Below are 12,191 nucleotides of genomic sequence, written 5' to 3' on the forward strand. Positions count from 1 at the left end.
AGAGAAGCTCACTAGATTCGAAGCAGAACATATGTTTGGAACCCAAATTGCCACAACGGAACCATGCTAAAACCGGGGCGCTGGTCGAATTACCTCAAAACATTGACAACAAAATGAACAAGTGAAAGATGATGATTATATGACGGTCGAACTGCCTTTCCAAACATCTCTAGACAGGATGGACTGGGCAGTCGTATCAAGAGTTCAACGAGTTACTATCAACCATAGATGAAGAACACAAGGACCCGAGCAAATAAATGATGTCGGCGTTCAGCCAATGTATTGAAAAGAGAGGTCTCTAGCTGTGAATGATCAGTAGCGGGCGTCCTAGGAGGAGCGGGCGTCCTAGGAGGAAAGGAATGCGCAGATGGATCACGTGCAGAAATGTTGGAGATTTGGAAATTTGATTTTCCGTATTCCGAAGTTGTCACGGAGACTCAAACCCCTAAGCGAGTAGCTGCTATCCTCAAGCTCACCCGTTCTCTTTTTCCCTCCTAGTTGCTCTCATCCGAACCGCACTATGTCGTTCTTTAACTCAATAGGGTGTGTATGTTCCTACTCGCATTCCTATCACACCCTCAATGCGCAGACTGACTCAATACCGGTTCCATGTCCCATCGTGTATTCTGTACGTCTGCAGGCGTACAATGCAGCGCGCAGGACCGCGTGCACCTCGACGTTCGCCAACACCAACATCCACAACCTTTCCGAACTCTATTAGCTCCGATTCCATGCCTCCCCCATCGCCATCCTCGACAAACGGACAGAAACCTCTGTATCTGTGCAGCCCCTTCGTTGAGGCTGCACTTGTCAAGGGTAACTTCAAGACGATTGTCATGCTACCGAAGTACGTAGACATTACGGAATGGGTGGCAGTGAATAGTGCGTATGACGTTCCTATCCTTGAATCCTTCGATGTTGATCGTCACGCCACAGTGTTCGATTTCTTCCAAAATCTGAATATGTTCTACGGTGTGGTATCAGAGTGCTGCACGAAAGCATCGTGTCCTACAATGACTGCGGGCCCTTCGTACGTTTACCTTCCTTGTCACGCTTTTGGGATTTTGTCCCTGAAATGGCAAATCGCGTCTTGTGCGCGTAACATTATGTGTACAGACTGAATTACACGTGGATCAATCAAGACAGAAAGAGCGTCCAGCTCCCTGCGCCAACGTATATCGACTACGTGATGACATGGGTGCAGAACCTGCTAGACGACGAAGGCACTTTCCCCACTAAGTCTGGTTCGTGTCTTATGATGTCGTCTTCACATCACTTTGCCAATCGTGTTGCGGTGTAGGACACGAATTTCCCTCAAGCTTCCCTTCAACAATCAAGCACGTCTATCGGCAACTATTACGCGTGTTCGCACACATTTACCATGCGCATTATTCCGCGATCCTTCATCTGCGCTCCGAGCCGCATTTCAACTCTCTCTTCGCCCACTTTTTGGCGTTTGGGCGGGAATACGAGTTGCTGGATGTCAAAGATCTCAAAGGTGCATCAGGTCAGCCGGCGGTTGGAATCGGTGCGTTGTGGGAGCGGTGGAAGGAGATGGGGATCCTCGAGGGGTGAAAGCAGGGGAGAAGGATGTGGATCAGGGAACAATACATCTGCTGGGAACTAAGGGAGCTCGATGACGCAGTGCTGTGGGATAAATCTTGCAACACGATTGTACAAACAAGCAACATATCGAGGCTGCAACCTCGCGCGCATCTTACATTTTCTATCTCTCTTTTGCAAACAAAATATACCCTCTTTAGCCATGCACAGTGCACCAAGATCAAGTGTTCACATGAGCCCCTCGATCGCCGTTCGGCGTGCTGTAATAATTCACTAGTCGATCAGTCATATAGGAACGTGTCAATATAGGTTGTAGTCAGTTGTAGTCGCCCAGATTCAGAGATCGCAGCATCTGTGATGTAATCGGCCGCCACCCGATGCCATTCAAAACGCAGATCGACTCAATAACACGGCAGCCTGAACTATGACTATGCTAAGTCTCAATGTCAACGCAGTGAGGTGTCGCCGGTCGCCATCGAGGCAATTGTTATATTTGAGACAGCCTTTCTAACAGATCCGGGATGTCTTTGAATGGTGATCACCAGACTGGCGAACAAATTTGCACTTGTTGTTCAACGGTTTCGGTTTCAAACAGGGCTCGACAAGGGCCTGGGGGGCCTGGTCGGCGGATATGTTGTCTTGTATTATCCGCTGTTCATAATCGCCGTCAATACGGAGGCCAGTGCCTGTACCTCTGTGTCTGTATTCTATCGGAACATATTCCGAGCGAACTCCAACTCGCTCTTCCATTCCGTTGTCTTTAAACACCGACGGAATCCGGCTCCATCGTGCTGCTGGACACACATATTGTCGTGCCGGTGGACATCTCAGCCTGATGTCCCCGATAATGTATAAACTTTGGACGCAGTGGAGCCATCACCTTCGTGGGGTCTGGCGCAGACTTCTCGAACCTGTTCCAAAGAGATTCCGAGATGTCTTCGATGCTCTAACTTGAAACGAAAACTCTGTCTACACCCCTTCCTTATCGCTCGATACTGTCTGTGATCATAGTTCTGGACCATGTCAGCAACAAGATCGAGCTTCCAGTCCTCAGGATGACGCGAGTTCTTTGATAATTGTTGCGGAGCTCGCATGCAAGTCCTGCATCAGGGACAAGCCCGTATCGTTGTGCATGCAGTGCCGTACTTAGTTCGCAACCCACGGAGTGCTATGACACACTTCTGTCGATTCGGACGATTAGACACGTCCGGGGTGATGCTGAACCATCCGAGCAAAGGGCGATCCGGAGGAAAATTTGAGAAATCTCACCACCCCTTTGAATGAGTTGAAGTGAAGGCCACACCTGAAAATATCGCGCAGAAAGATGATGCAGACGCGCTGCAGGCGCGAGAAAAAGGCTAGCAAGCACCCGTTACGTAATAATTTTACGCCGCCATTTGCAAGCTTCACCGGACCCTAAACATAACCCAAGCTGGTTAGAACTCGCTGGGCAGACGTCCAGTCGTGAACTTACAGTGTTTGCATTTCTCCGAAGGCGCACACAGAGTTCCTCCGCCTATCACAACCCGTCGATGTATTCACAAACCTGGTGTAGTCGAGACATCGATATCATCCACGATGCAGAGATAAGTTACAAACGGTGGGATGTTTGTCAATGGCGATGATGCATGCGGTGTCGTAAAGTTATTGTCTCACGTTCATAGCAGTTGAGCGTTGACGTTGCTTGTCGTACAGCGGGCTCTGGCCGGATAGAAGACCTTCGACGACGGTGCAAGCCTCCGATAGACGGAAAATGACAAAGTGCATTGAATATTGAATGTGAAGTGAAGACGACGGACTGGTTCAGGTTGTCTGCGTCAAAGGACAACTAGGACAATCCATCGTCTCGTTGGTCACATGGTTCGGGCATCAATTCATGACCGAGGTTCCATGTCAGAGAAGTCCTTGCTGAACGGGGCTTCAGCTGAGCTGTCCACCGAATTCGTCCCACATCCAGTCACAGATTTGGCAACAGAGTACAAAGCTTGGGGATGCCTCTTACGTGTTCGTCTTTCGCATCTTGTTCCCTGCCACCACGATGAACCGGTCTCCCTCTTTGGATGCCGGTGCGCACAGTGATTCCGCTCGAACACCCAGTGCGGGAACGCTCAATGAGTCCAGAGGCAGCGATGTCGAGAAAGGACCAGTTGAGGTAGAGAAGAAGGGCGGCTTCCGAAATCTCCAGGCACAAGAGGACGCAAAGGCAGCTCAAACAGTTGACCCTTACGCGCCCACCGATGGGGGTCTGCAGGCGTGGTTGTCGGTCGGGGGCGGATTCCTTGTCACCTTTAGTGCGTTTGGGTATGTCGCGTCGTCCTCTCGCCAACTTCTTCTGAGCTGAAGCTGACTCCCTCATGCCTCCAGCATAGTGAGCTCGTATGGAGCTTTCAGCGACTTCTACAACACGGACTACCTCACCCACTTCTCGCCGACGGTCATTTCCATGATCGGTGCGATACAGATCTTCTTGTTCTATCTCTGTACGTGCCGTCGATCACTTCATTGAGTACTCTCATATTAACTGCATCAATGTCGCGCAGTCAGTGGCCTGTCTGGGACGCTTTTCGATGCTTATGGACCGCGCGTCCTCATTCCAGTCAGCGGGATCATCTGCGTCTTTGCCATGTTCATGCTGTCGATCACGAAACCAGAGCAAATCTACCAGCAATATTTGTCTCAGGGTGTCTTGTACCCCATTGGCGCTTCGTTGGGGTATGAACCATCGTAGAGAATCCTTCTGCAGCGTGCTGACTTCAAGCAGGTTCTTCCCCGCAGCTAATGTGATCACTCATTGGTTCCGTCGGCGTGTTGCGTATGCACTTGGCTGCGTCATCGCGGGGTCTGGTGTCGGGGGCATCGTCTTCCCGATCATGCTCACGCGTTTAATTCCCCGCATCGGCTTCGGTAGATCTTTTACACGCTTCTGCAGATGCACGATATCTAACTTGCTCTAGGCTGGTCTGTGCGCATTATCGCATTCATTATGCTCTTTTGTTATGCTGTCGCGTCCGTCACCATCACTGCGCGGCGACCCCGTAAACCCCTCCCTCCTCTTTGGAAGATGGTCGACTTTGATGGATTCCGCGATCTGCGCTATACCTTCCTCGTCATTGCCGTCTTCTTCAACATCATCGCCATCTTCAATCCGTTCTTCTACGTTGGCCTTTATGGCCTGACCCTCCATCCCGAGTCGACACTTTTGCCCTATGCCCTGTCTATTCTTAACGCGTGCTCGGTCCTTGGGCGGATCTTCCCAGCGCTTCTGGCAGATAAGCTCGGGCGGTAAGCCTCATCACTGTAGCGTCCCAACGTGCAGCTAACGCGAAAGCATTTTTTCGTCCAGGTTCAACGTTATAAGCGTGTTCACGCTCATCAGTGCACTCTTGAATCTAGCGATGTGGTACAACGTGACGGGAGAGGGTGTTACAGTTGCCTTCGCTGCGCTGTATGGCTTTTTCTCCGGATCATACTTCTCCATCATCCCCGTATGTCTGCCACGCTATCTTTCTCACGTCAAGGAGTGCCAACCATCAATGATCCCGTCGGGTTTTTCTGTACAGGCTTGCATCACAATGATATCGCCCATAGACAAAATCGGCGCGCGGATCGGTACGCTATTTATGTTCATGTCATTCGGTGCCCTTGCGGGCACGCCGATCGGAGGCGTCTTCATTCGAGAAAGGACCAAAGACCATTTCCAGCATCTCATTGCATTTTCGGTCAGTTAAAATTGGTCTAAATTCCTCCTCCATACTCCGCTAAACCTGTGTGAATGGGTTAACAGGGATCAATTGGCCTTTTGGCTGCCGTTTTCTTTTTTGCTGCGCGCTTTGCGTATAGCAAACAACTTCTTTCGATCGTATAAACACGATGTAACGCTCCCGTAGCGATGCTAGTAGTGGTAAACCCCCTTTTCATGCTCATTTTCAATTCTCAAATGATGTTTTTTCTGCAGGACGCAGTGTTATTTGCATGTTTAATACTGTTGTTGTTTGTAGACCTGCCTGTTGAGTATAATATATCGCGTTGCGCCATCTTGCACCACCGAACGTCGTGCATTAACCTGTGATAGTGCACTGGAAAAATCACGAGGTGCGAAAGGATGCGAAGGACGTGCTGAGGGATACGGGACAAGGATGGGCAACTCTTCGGTATCTAGATGGTCGACCGCTTCTTCCGACTTTGACCGAATGCTTCGCTCGTCGACCGGAACTCCTTTGGGATCTGAAATGAAGTTCTGAATCTGATCGACTGCGATTGGATATCCGATACGATGCGTTACGAGAAAGCATCATCGAAGCCTGGCTCCGGCGGGGGTATGGTGCTCGCTCGAGCGCCCATATCGCATCTGCTTTGATGTCCGGTGGGGATGCTCTTCCGAACTCTGCCCCTTTCGAGTCCCAGTGGGTATATGCGCCTCGATACACATCAAGCGTCATCGAACATGTCGTGAGGCCGAGACTACGTGGAAACGGTTCCAGTCAGCACCTAACCCTAATAGAGGTTTATGATGCTCTCCTGTCTCGCGTACTGCCCATGATATGATTGCTGCTGCCTCACGGGAACTTGGATGTCGTATGCTGATACTTGCCGCCGAGACACGCGTACCATGCCAGATCTCTCGCTGCCTTGTATCCTTTTCCGTTCGTGCTTGATGACCCCCAGCTCACCCTCGAAAACGTTCTACTTGCTCCGATTCGAAAAACTATGTAGTAATGTGTGCCCCATGATTGGATGATTAGATATCCCCCTGATAGAGGTACAGTCGCCTGCTTTCCTGCCTTGAGCTCGTCTTTGCCACCCCATAGACAATCACATGCTAGTGTCTCCATTCGCCCACAACATAAATTCTACAAATGTAGCTGGAGCATATCAGATGGAGAACTCCTTCGATATAGTGCAAGTTGTCTCAAGTACAGAAATCTCGACTGGATGAGAAGTATATGTGGTGTGGACATAATTCTTACAATTGTTCACCAAACGATGTGCCAATCATAAAAAAAACCCATATAGGAGATTCATTTTTCAACCTACTCCCCGCTTCACTGTGCCAGACAGCCCTATTCGAATTTATGATTGGGAGAGGTTTTGTTAGGTATCTCGGTGTTGTGCGAGCGGGCTCTTCGAACACACTGGAAAAAGCATATGAATTGCCTGATTTGCATTAAGAGGGAATCGAACCCCCGGCGGGTCGATGGCAACGACCCAGGTTACCACTACCCCATTAATGCTTACCAAAATGGGGAGAATTAATAAATATCAGTATAAATATACCTATGGGAAACAAAAAGGTCGAGCCAACGACGCAAACACTACGAGTGTAAGGATAAATTTCTCGATCATGTGGCCTTCAGCAGCGCATTGCGCAGAAGAGATCACATCCCTATTGTACACTGATAGGATTCAGGTAAATTCTCCTCGTCCAACGTCGTCGCCGAGTCATCCCTCCTACAACCTTCCACTCCTCTGACGGAGCAACTCGCGGTTCCAGCCATGCATCGTTTGTATACACCCATCCGACTAGAAAAATTATCAGAAAATCAATAACGTTAGATGAGCGGAATAACATACGCTCATCTGCGCCCACCGCACTCCATCGAGCCTCGACATCGGCACGCCAGTCCTCGGTCTCGACAAACGCCCATCCCGCATCAAGTGCGAAGGTGAGATTGCTACTGTACTCATATTAGCGCGCGTCCCTCCCTTCTCAGACATAAAGTGAGGAAGTGATCACCGACCTCACATTCCCGCCGCCGTCCGCGGAGACCCCGCTCCAGCCGTCGCGTCCACGCGTCCACGCGACGCGCTCGCCAGGCTTGAGGTGGACTTTCCCCCATCCGCCGGAAGTGCCCACGTCGCTTGGTACCCACCGCTCGTTCTCGAACAGTTCGACGTCGCGGAGAGGGCTGCGCCAGTGCGAGTCTTTCAACCGGTCGTCGTCGACGGCCCGAACTAGAGAGGCATTTACGCGCTGGAGGGGCAAATTGGAGACGAGGATGGGGAGGGTGCGCTGGGATATTGGATGAGTGAGGAGAAAGGGTAGTAGGCCGGCCGCAAGGAATAGTGGGCGGAGGGGGACCAGAGGGAGCAAGGGGAGGGCGAGGAGAAATGTAAGAAATGTGATTGTGAGAATGTGAGGGGTATATGGGGTAGAATAAGTTAAATGCAGAATATATGGGAAGATGGCATCATAAACGTCGGAGCTGTAAATAGGTGGAGAGGTGAGAGTGAGACAGGGTTTGAGAGAGGTAGTGTGTATCTCACAAGATGCCCATGAGATTCTGGATGGCCTGAATATTGCTGAGCCAGTCCGCGCTGCCCTCGCGTGCAGCGGCTCTTGGTGGAGGCTGAAGCTGAGGAGATTCGTCGACTGTTTCCGGGTCTGGAGACCGACGAGAGGGATGCGTAGCTAGTAGTATCCCGAGTATAATTGCATGAGGGAGAAGAAGGATTAATCGAGGGAAATAACCTGTGTGGAGCCTTGAGTTTAAGAGTAATTTAATATTGGCTACAGACTCACATATGAATGCGTATCCTGCCATCCATGCACCGGTGACCTTCCACCCTTTCCTCCACATGACGACCTCCTCGATCCGATCCTGGAACCAAAATACAGGCCCCACTCGTGCGACGAAGCGGCGGAAGTGCGCCGTAGTGATAGGCACAGAAAGGGGATCTCGCGTCGACATTAGATTCACATTATTGCGCATATTTCCTGGAGGAACATTCGCAGAGAGCTGGAGGGTTGATGCTAGCAACAGGCCCGGAAGGTTTCCGAAAACAGATCGCGAGGGAGAGGTAGCCTGTGCAATTGGCGAAGACATAGGCGAATCCGGGATCGATTCTGGGTGAGGAAGAGAGGTCGTAACTTTGGGTGTCGGCCGTGTCGCCTCATGTTCGCGAGATGTCTGTGATATCGAGTCAAGTCGCTTTGCATGTGACGGTATCTCAACGTAGTCAAAGCCTGACATGTTGGAGACGTCGAGGGCAATGAGGGACGGAGAGCGGTTGTGTGTCTGGCGATTGGTGTACGTCAGCATCGTTTCGTATCTTTCTCCTTCCGCCCTTTCATCTGTTCCGCAACCACCATCACGAACATCCACCAACTCCAACGCATTCTACCTGAAATCGACTTTCAGCATCTCCACCTTCTCAAATACTCCTGTGGGACGCATGAGCACAGTCAAACGTATCACTCTGTATGTCATTGATTAAACCTAAGAAAACTAGTAGGAAAGGTACGTTCATCTTCACATCTTCGTGTGCATAGGGCTTCAATTATCCTATTATTGTAACTATTCTTTACAGAACCGAATCATCGATAACTTGGGGACCCATCTCATCAGCATGCGTCTTGGGCATCAGGGTCACATACCGTGTCTTCAGAATCTCCAGCCCCTTGTTACCGAAATATCTCTTGCTCTCAAAACACCACTGATCGTTGGCCCTCACTGAATTTCCCACTCCGTTCATATACAACGCCACCTGCACGTCGATCAGCCCTCCCCACTGCGGCACCTTGTCGAAATGCTCGTTGAATTTGCGCTCTAGCTCCTTATGGTAGCCTTCCACCCACGTCATTGCCCCTGCTATATCGGTCTTGAGCTGGTTCATCACGACGGTAACTATATTGTGTGCGTCGTCGCCTCTCGCTTGCTCGACATTGTAGGACAGCATATCCTTTGGAAAATGTTCGTCATGAATCTTACGACTAGTGCGAAGAGGACCTACGTTTGCTAGAGAGTGCATATCTGCAGCCCAAATGGACAGATCTTGGATCACGGGATGGTTAACGACCTCATCAGGCAGGTCCATGTCGAGCTCGAATAACGCGAATGCAGGTTTTGTGGCCACCGTCTCGCGTCGCACTTGCAGGTAGCTATCAATGTCGCGAATATGCGCATGCGATCTGTCTGCTGCTTGCTGCACCATGGATTGGGTATAGGTGCTAAAAGCATTCACTAGACGCTTCTGCGACTGGGGACTAGCAGTCTTGATCGCACGCTCCCAGAACCTTTCCACGCTTTGTCAATCTCGTTGACTCTGAGGTGCAAGGTCTTGTATAAGAGAGACATACTGTCTGAAGATCTCGCCGCCTATCCACTCTCCAGCCGGGCGTGGTTTGTGGGGATTACACAATGCGTCCATGATGATATCGGCTTGCAATTGAACTCCGGCTGCGTCTTCGACGTCAGAGCTTTCGTCAAACAACAGCAGTAGGTTCATGAAGTCGCAACCAGTGCGAAGGTGTTCTGTGTCGCATCAGATTCAATGCTTGGCAGCTATGTGTTGATCTCAACATGCCTTTGCTTGCCGTTGGGTACGCCATCGCAGCCAGAAGGTCTGTAGCATCATTGTTGGGTCAGTATTGGGCATTGATACAGGGTCAGACTTTCAGCGGTAACTTACTAAAATCGCAGAGATCAAAAGCGCGTTGAGCTTTCGGGCTGAACACTCTGAAGCTTGCTATCCACGCTGCGGCCTCCTCCTTGACTTCGAGATAGTGGGGATTGATACGGCGGGGCCATCTCCAGTGGGCGAGGGTGTCAGGCAAGTAAATCTTCGTGGTCATGTCGATATAATCGAGAGTGGTCGCTGAGATGCTGGGAGGTGTGCCCTGTGATGCTCATTATGTACTCTTAGATTGCGGAGGCACAGCACTGCTGAACGTCCTCAATGCTTGGAAATCATCCCTTCAAAGCGGCTAGAAATTCATCTCTGCTCATTGAACAATGTTTCCATCTTCCGGTGACAGCACACCTTTCGTCTCATTCTCCGATTTGAATTTGCCGAAGGCGATGCTTTGATTTTTTCCATAAACGGTGAATGCATGAACGCCGCGCTAGACAAATATCTTGCCTGTAGTAGAGTATGGACACAATTTTACGACATCACCCATTATGATGAGAACCCTTACACCTAACATGCTTCCGTCCGCCACTAGATGCTAGGGTTCCATGGTCACCTGTATACCATCTCTTGTTGTGAGTATCTCATCCAGCCCGTTTCATCATCCAGCGCGTTAGGACTTCAAACTGAACCCCCTGACGTTCCCACACGTCATGAATGTATATCTGCATCTTGCTATGTTTCAATATGATAAAGTTCGAAAAAATGCACCGCATATGTTCACTAACAGAAAATCTGCTGATAGGTTTCTCAGAGATCTGTCTCCAATGTACTGAGCCTACCGGATATCTCCTCGATAGATAATCCCAAGGTCTCAGCTTTCACCTCTTACCGGAATCTGTGCACCTCTTAGAAGGAATGGGACCTTTGGATGCATGATGTTGTTTTCTCATTGACATGCTGTGTATAGGAATCACAAATCGCCGGTCAAACCATTCCTCACGGCCACGAGAATGACATTTGAGACTGATAGATTTGGATTTGTTCAAACCTGGGAACATAGATGACACTTCTTGAGTTGGCACATAACATGCTGTGTTATGGGACGGACAACGTCACTATTGTATGACGTGTGCTATGAGTTGGTTATTGATGCCTTTTAGCAGATGGTCATGCACTTAAATGGACTGTTATTCTCTTCGTGCACGAAACAGATGTGGGCGCATGGACGAGGTCGAGTAAAGTCATATTACAACCACTTCTGGGATTGGAATGGTAGGATGATTGCTAACCTCGCCGCCAGACAGTCCATGAGGCATCCACGTGGGTCTTTCCGCATTCATCCCCTTGTGTTGCCCAAGCGGAGGGTAGATTGCAGAGTCATAACCAAGCGCGTCCAGACGGGTATGGACATAGGGCTGCTCCAACTGTTATGCCCATAGATAAAATCAATGTGTTTGTCCTTGCATGTGCTGCTTCACTAAGGAGGCAGTGATTCCGGGATGTATTGCTATCATGAATTATATCAGTAATACTTAGACATGCTTTCAGCAGCTGCACAGTGTGTACTCTCCAGATCAGATCTTTCTTGTATGAATCTCCACTTTGTTTATTCACCTACAAAGATATCAAAAATTATTATGCATCTTATGAGGTTGTCTATATAGTCCATCTAGGTAGATTCAAACTGACAATCCATAATAGTGTGTTGGAATACTAGATGTTATGATCACGTTCTGTCGGGCCTTTAACGGCGGTCTATACCGACACGATCATCACAAATATCAAGCGGCCTCACAAGCTGAGGCGTACAACAAGGTACAGATAGTAACCTTGGTCATCCACTCCCAACGGATCACCTTATCGTTGGTCGAGTATCATGAGCCATATTGCGACGGGCATAGAATGCCGCCTTACAAACTACTCACACACCGGGCATCAAGCTCCTAGTCTTTCCTGGCCGGAAGGAGACGAACGGAGAAGCACAAGAGTAGTCGTTATTGAGAGAGACGACTTAGAGAATACCTATGGATACATATATGGTATTCTCACGCCCTATTTCCTAAAGTAGTATAAAAGGCCCATAGAGTAGGCTGAGGTTCTTCAGTCTATTCTCTTCATTCCCCTGTATCTTCACATACAGGGATCTTCATTCTACTGCAGTCTTCCTACTGCAGGCTTCATTGCTATACTGCAATACATCTCTGGCTCCTGTGCTACACGTACAGTCGAGACCATCGTTCCACACATCCTCCACGAGTGACCTAGGGAAGAACCTC

General features: G+C 49.6%; 4 protein-coding genes across 4 annotated transcripts; 2 read left to right on the top strand and 2 right to left on the bottom strand.

Annotated features, from left to right (window-relative positions):
- The first annotated feature begins 508 nt into the window (after positions 1-508).
- HETIRDRAFT_383704 (uncharacterized protein) lies at positions 509-1,765 on the top strand. Its single transcript, XM_009547720.1, has 5 exons — positions 509-543; positions 641-882; positions 937-1,030; positions 1,117-1,244; positions 1,301-1,765. Exons 1-5 carry the CDS (start codon positions 521-523, stop codon positions 1,573-1,575), a joined length of 762 nt encoding a protein of 253 aa, XP_009546015.1. The 5' UTR covers positions 509-520; the 3' UTR covers positions 1,576-1,765.
- Positions 1,766-3,579: 1,814 nt separating this feature from the next.
- On the top strand, positions 3,580-5,610 carry HETIRDRAFT_147551 (MFS monocarboxylate transporter). Its single transcript, XM_009547721.1, has 9 exons — positions 3,580-3,864; positions 3,928-4,043; positions 4,104-4,275; positions 4,325-4,467; positions 4,518-4,845; positions 4,907-5,048; positions 5,124-5,282; positions 5,348-5,464; positions 5,519-5,610. The coding sequence occupies exons 1-8, from the start codon at positions 3,602-3,604 to the stop codon at positions 5,426-5,428; spliced, it is 1,404 nt and encodes a 467-aa protein (XP_009546016.1). The 5' UTR covers positions 3,580-3,601; the 3' UTR covers positions 5,429-5,464; positions 5,519-5,610.
- A 1,336-nt stretch (positions 5,611-6,946) lies between these two features.
- Positions 6,947-8,534, bottom strand: HETIRDRAFT_318979 (uncharacterized protein; the record flags this gene model as incomplete). Its single annotated transcript, XM_009547722.1, has 5 exons — positions 6,947-7,083; positions 7,135-7,238; positions 7,302-7,766; positions 7,828-8,032; positions 8,084-8,534. The coding sequence occupies 5 exons, from the start codon at positions 8,532-8,534 to the stop codon at positions 6,947-6,949; spliced, it is 1,362 nt and encodes a 453-aa protein (XP_009546017.1).
- A 331-nt stretch (positions 8,535-8,865) lies between these two features.
- Positions 8,866-10,135, bottom strand: HETIRDRAFT_51706 (uncharacterized protein; the record flags this gene model as incomplete). The annotated part of the gene is made up of 4 exons (XM_009547557.1): positions 8,866-9,243; positions 9,295-9,577; positions 9,641-9,815; positions 9,973-10,135. 4 exons carry the CDS (start codon positions 10,133-10,135, stop codon positions 8,866-8,868), a joined length of 999 nt encoding a protein of 332 aa, XP_009545852.1.
- Between the last annotated feature and the right edge of the window lie 2,056 nt (positions 10,136-12,191).

This window comes from Heterobasidion irregulare (assembly GCF_000320585.1).
Source record: "Heterobasidion irregulare TC 32-1 unplaced genomic scaffold scaffold_05, whole genome shotgun sequence".
Lineage (NCBI taxonomy): Eukaryota > Fungi > Basidiomycota > Agaricomycetes > Russulales > Bondarzewiaceae > Heterobasidion > Heterobasidion irregulare.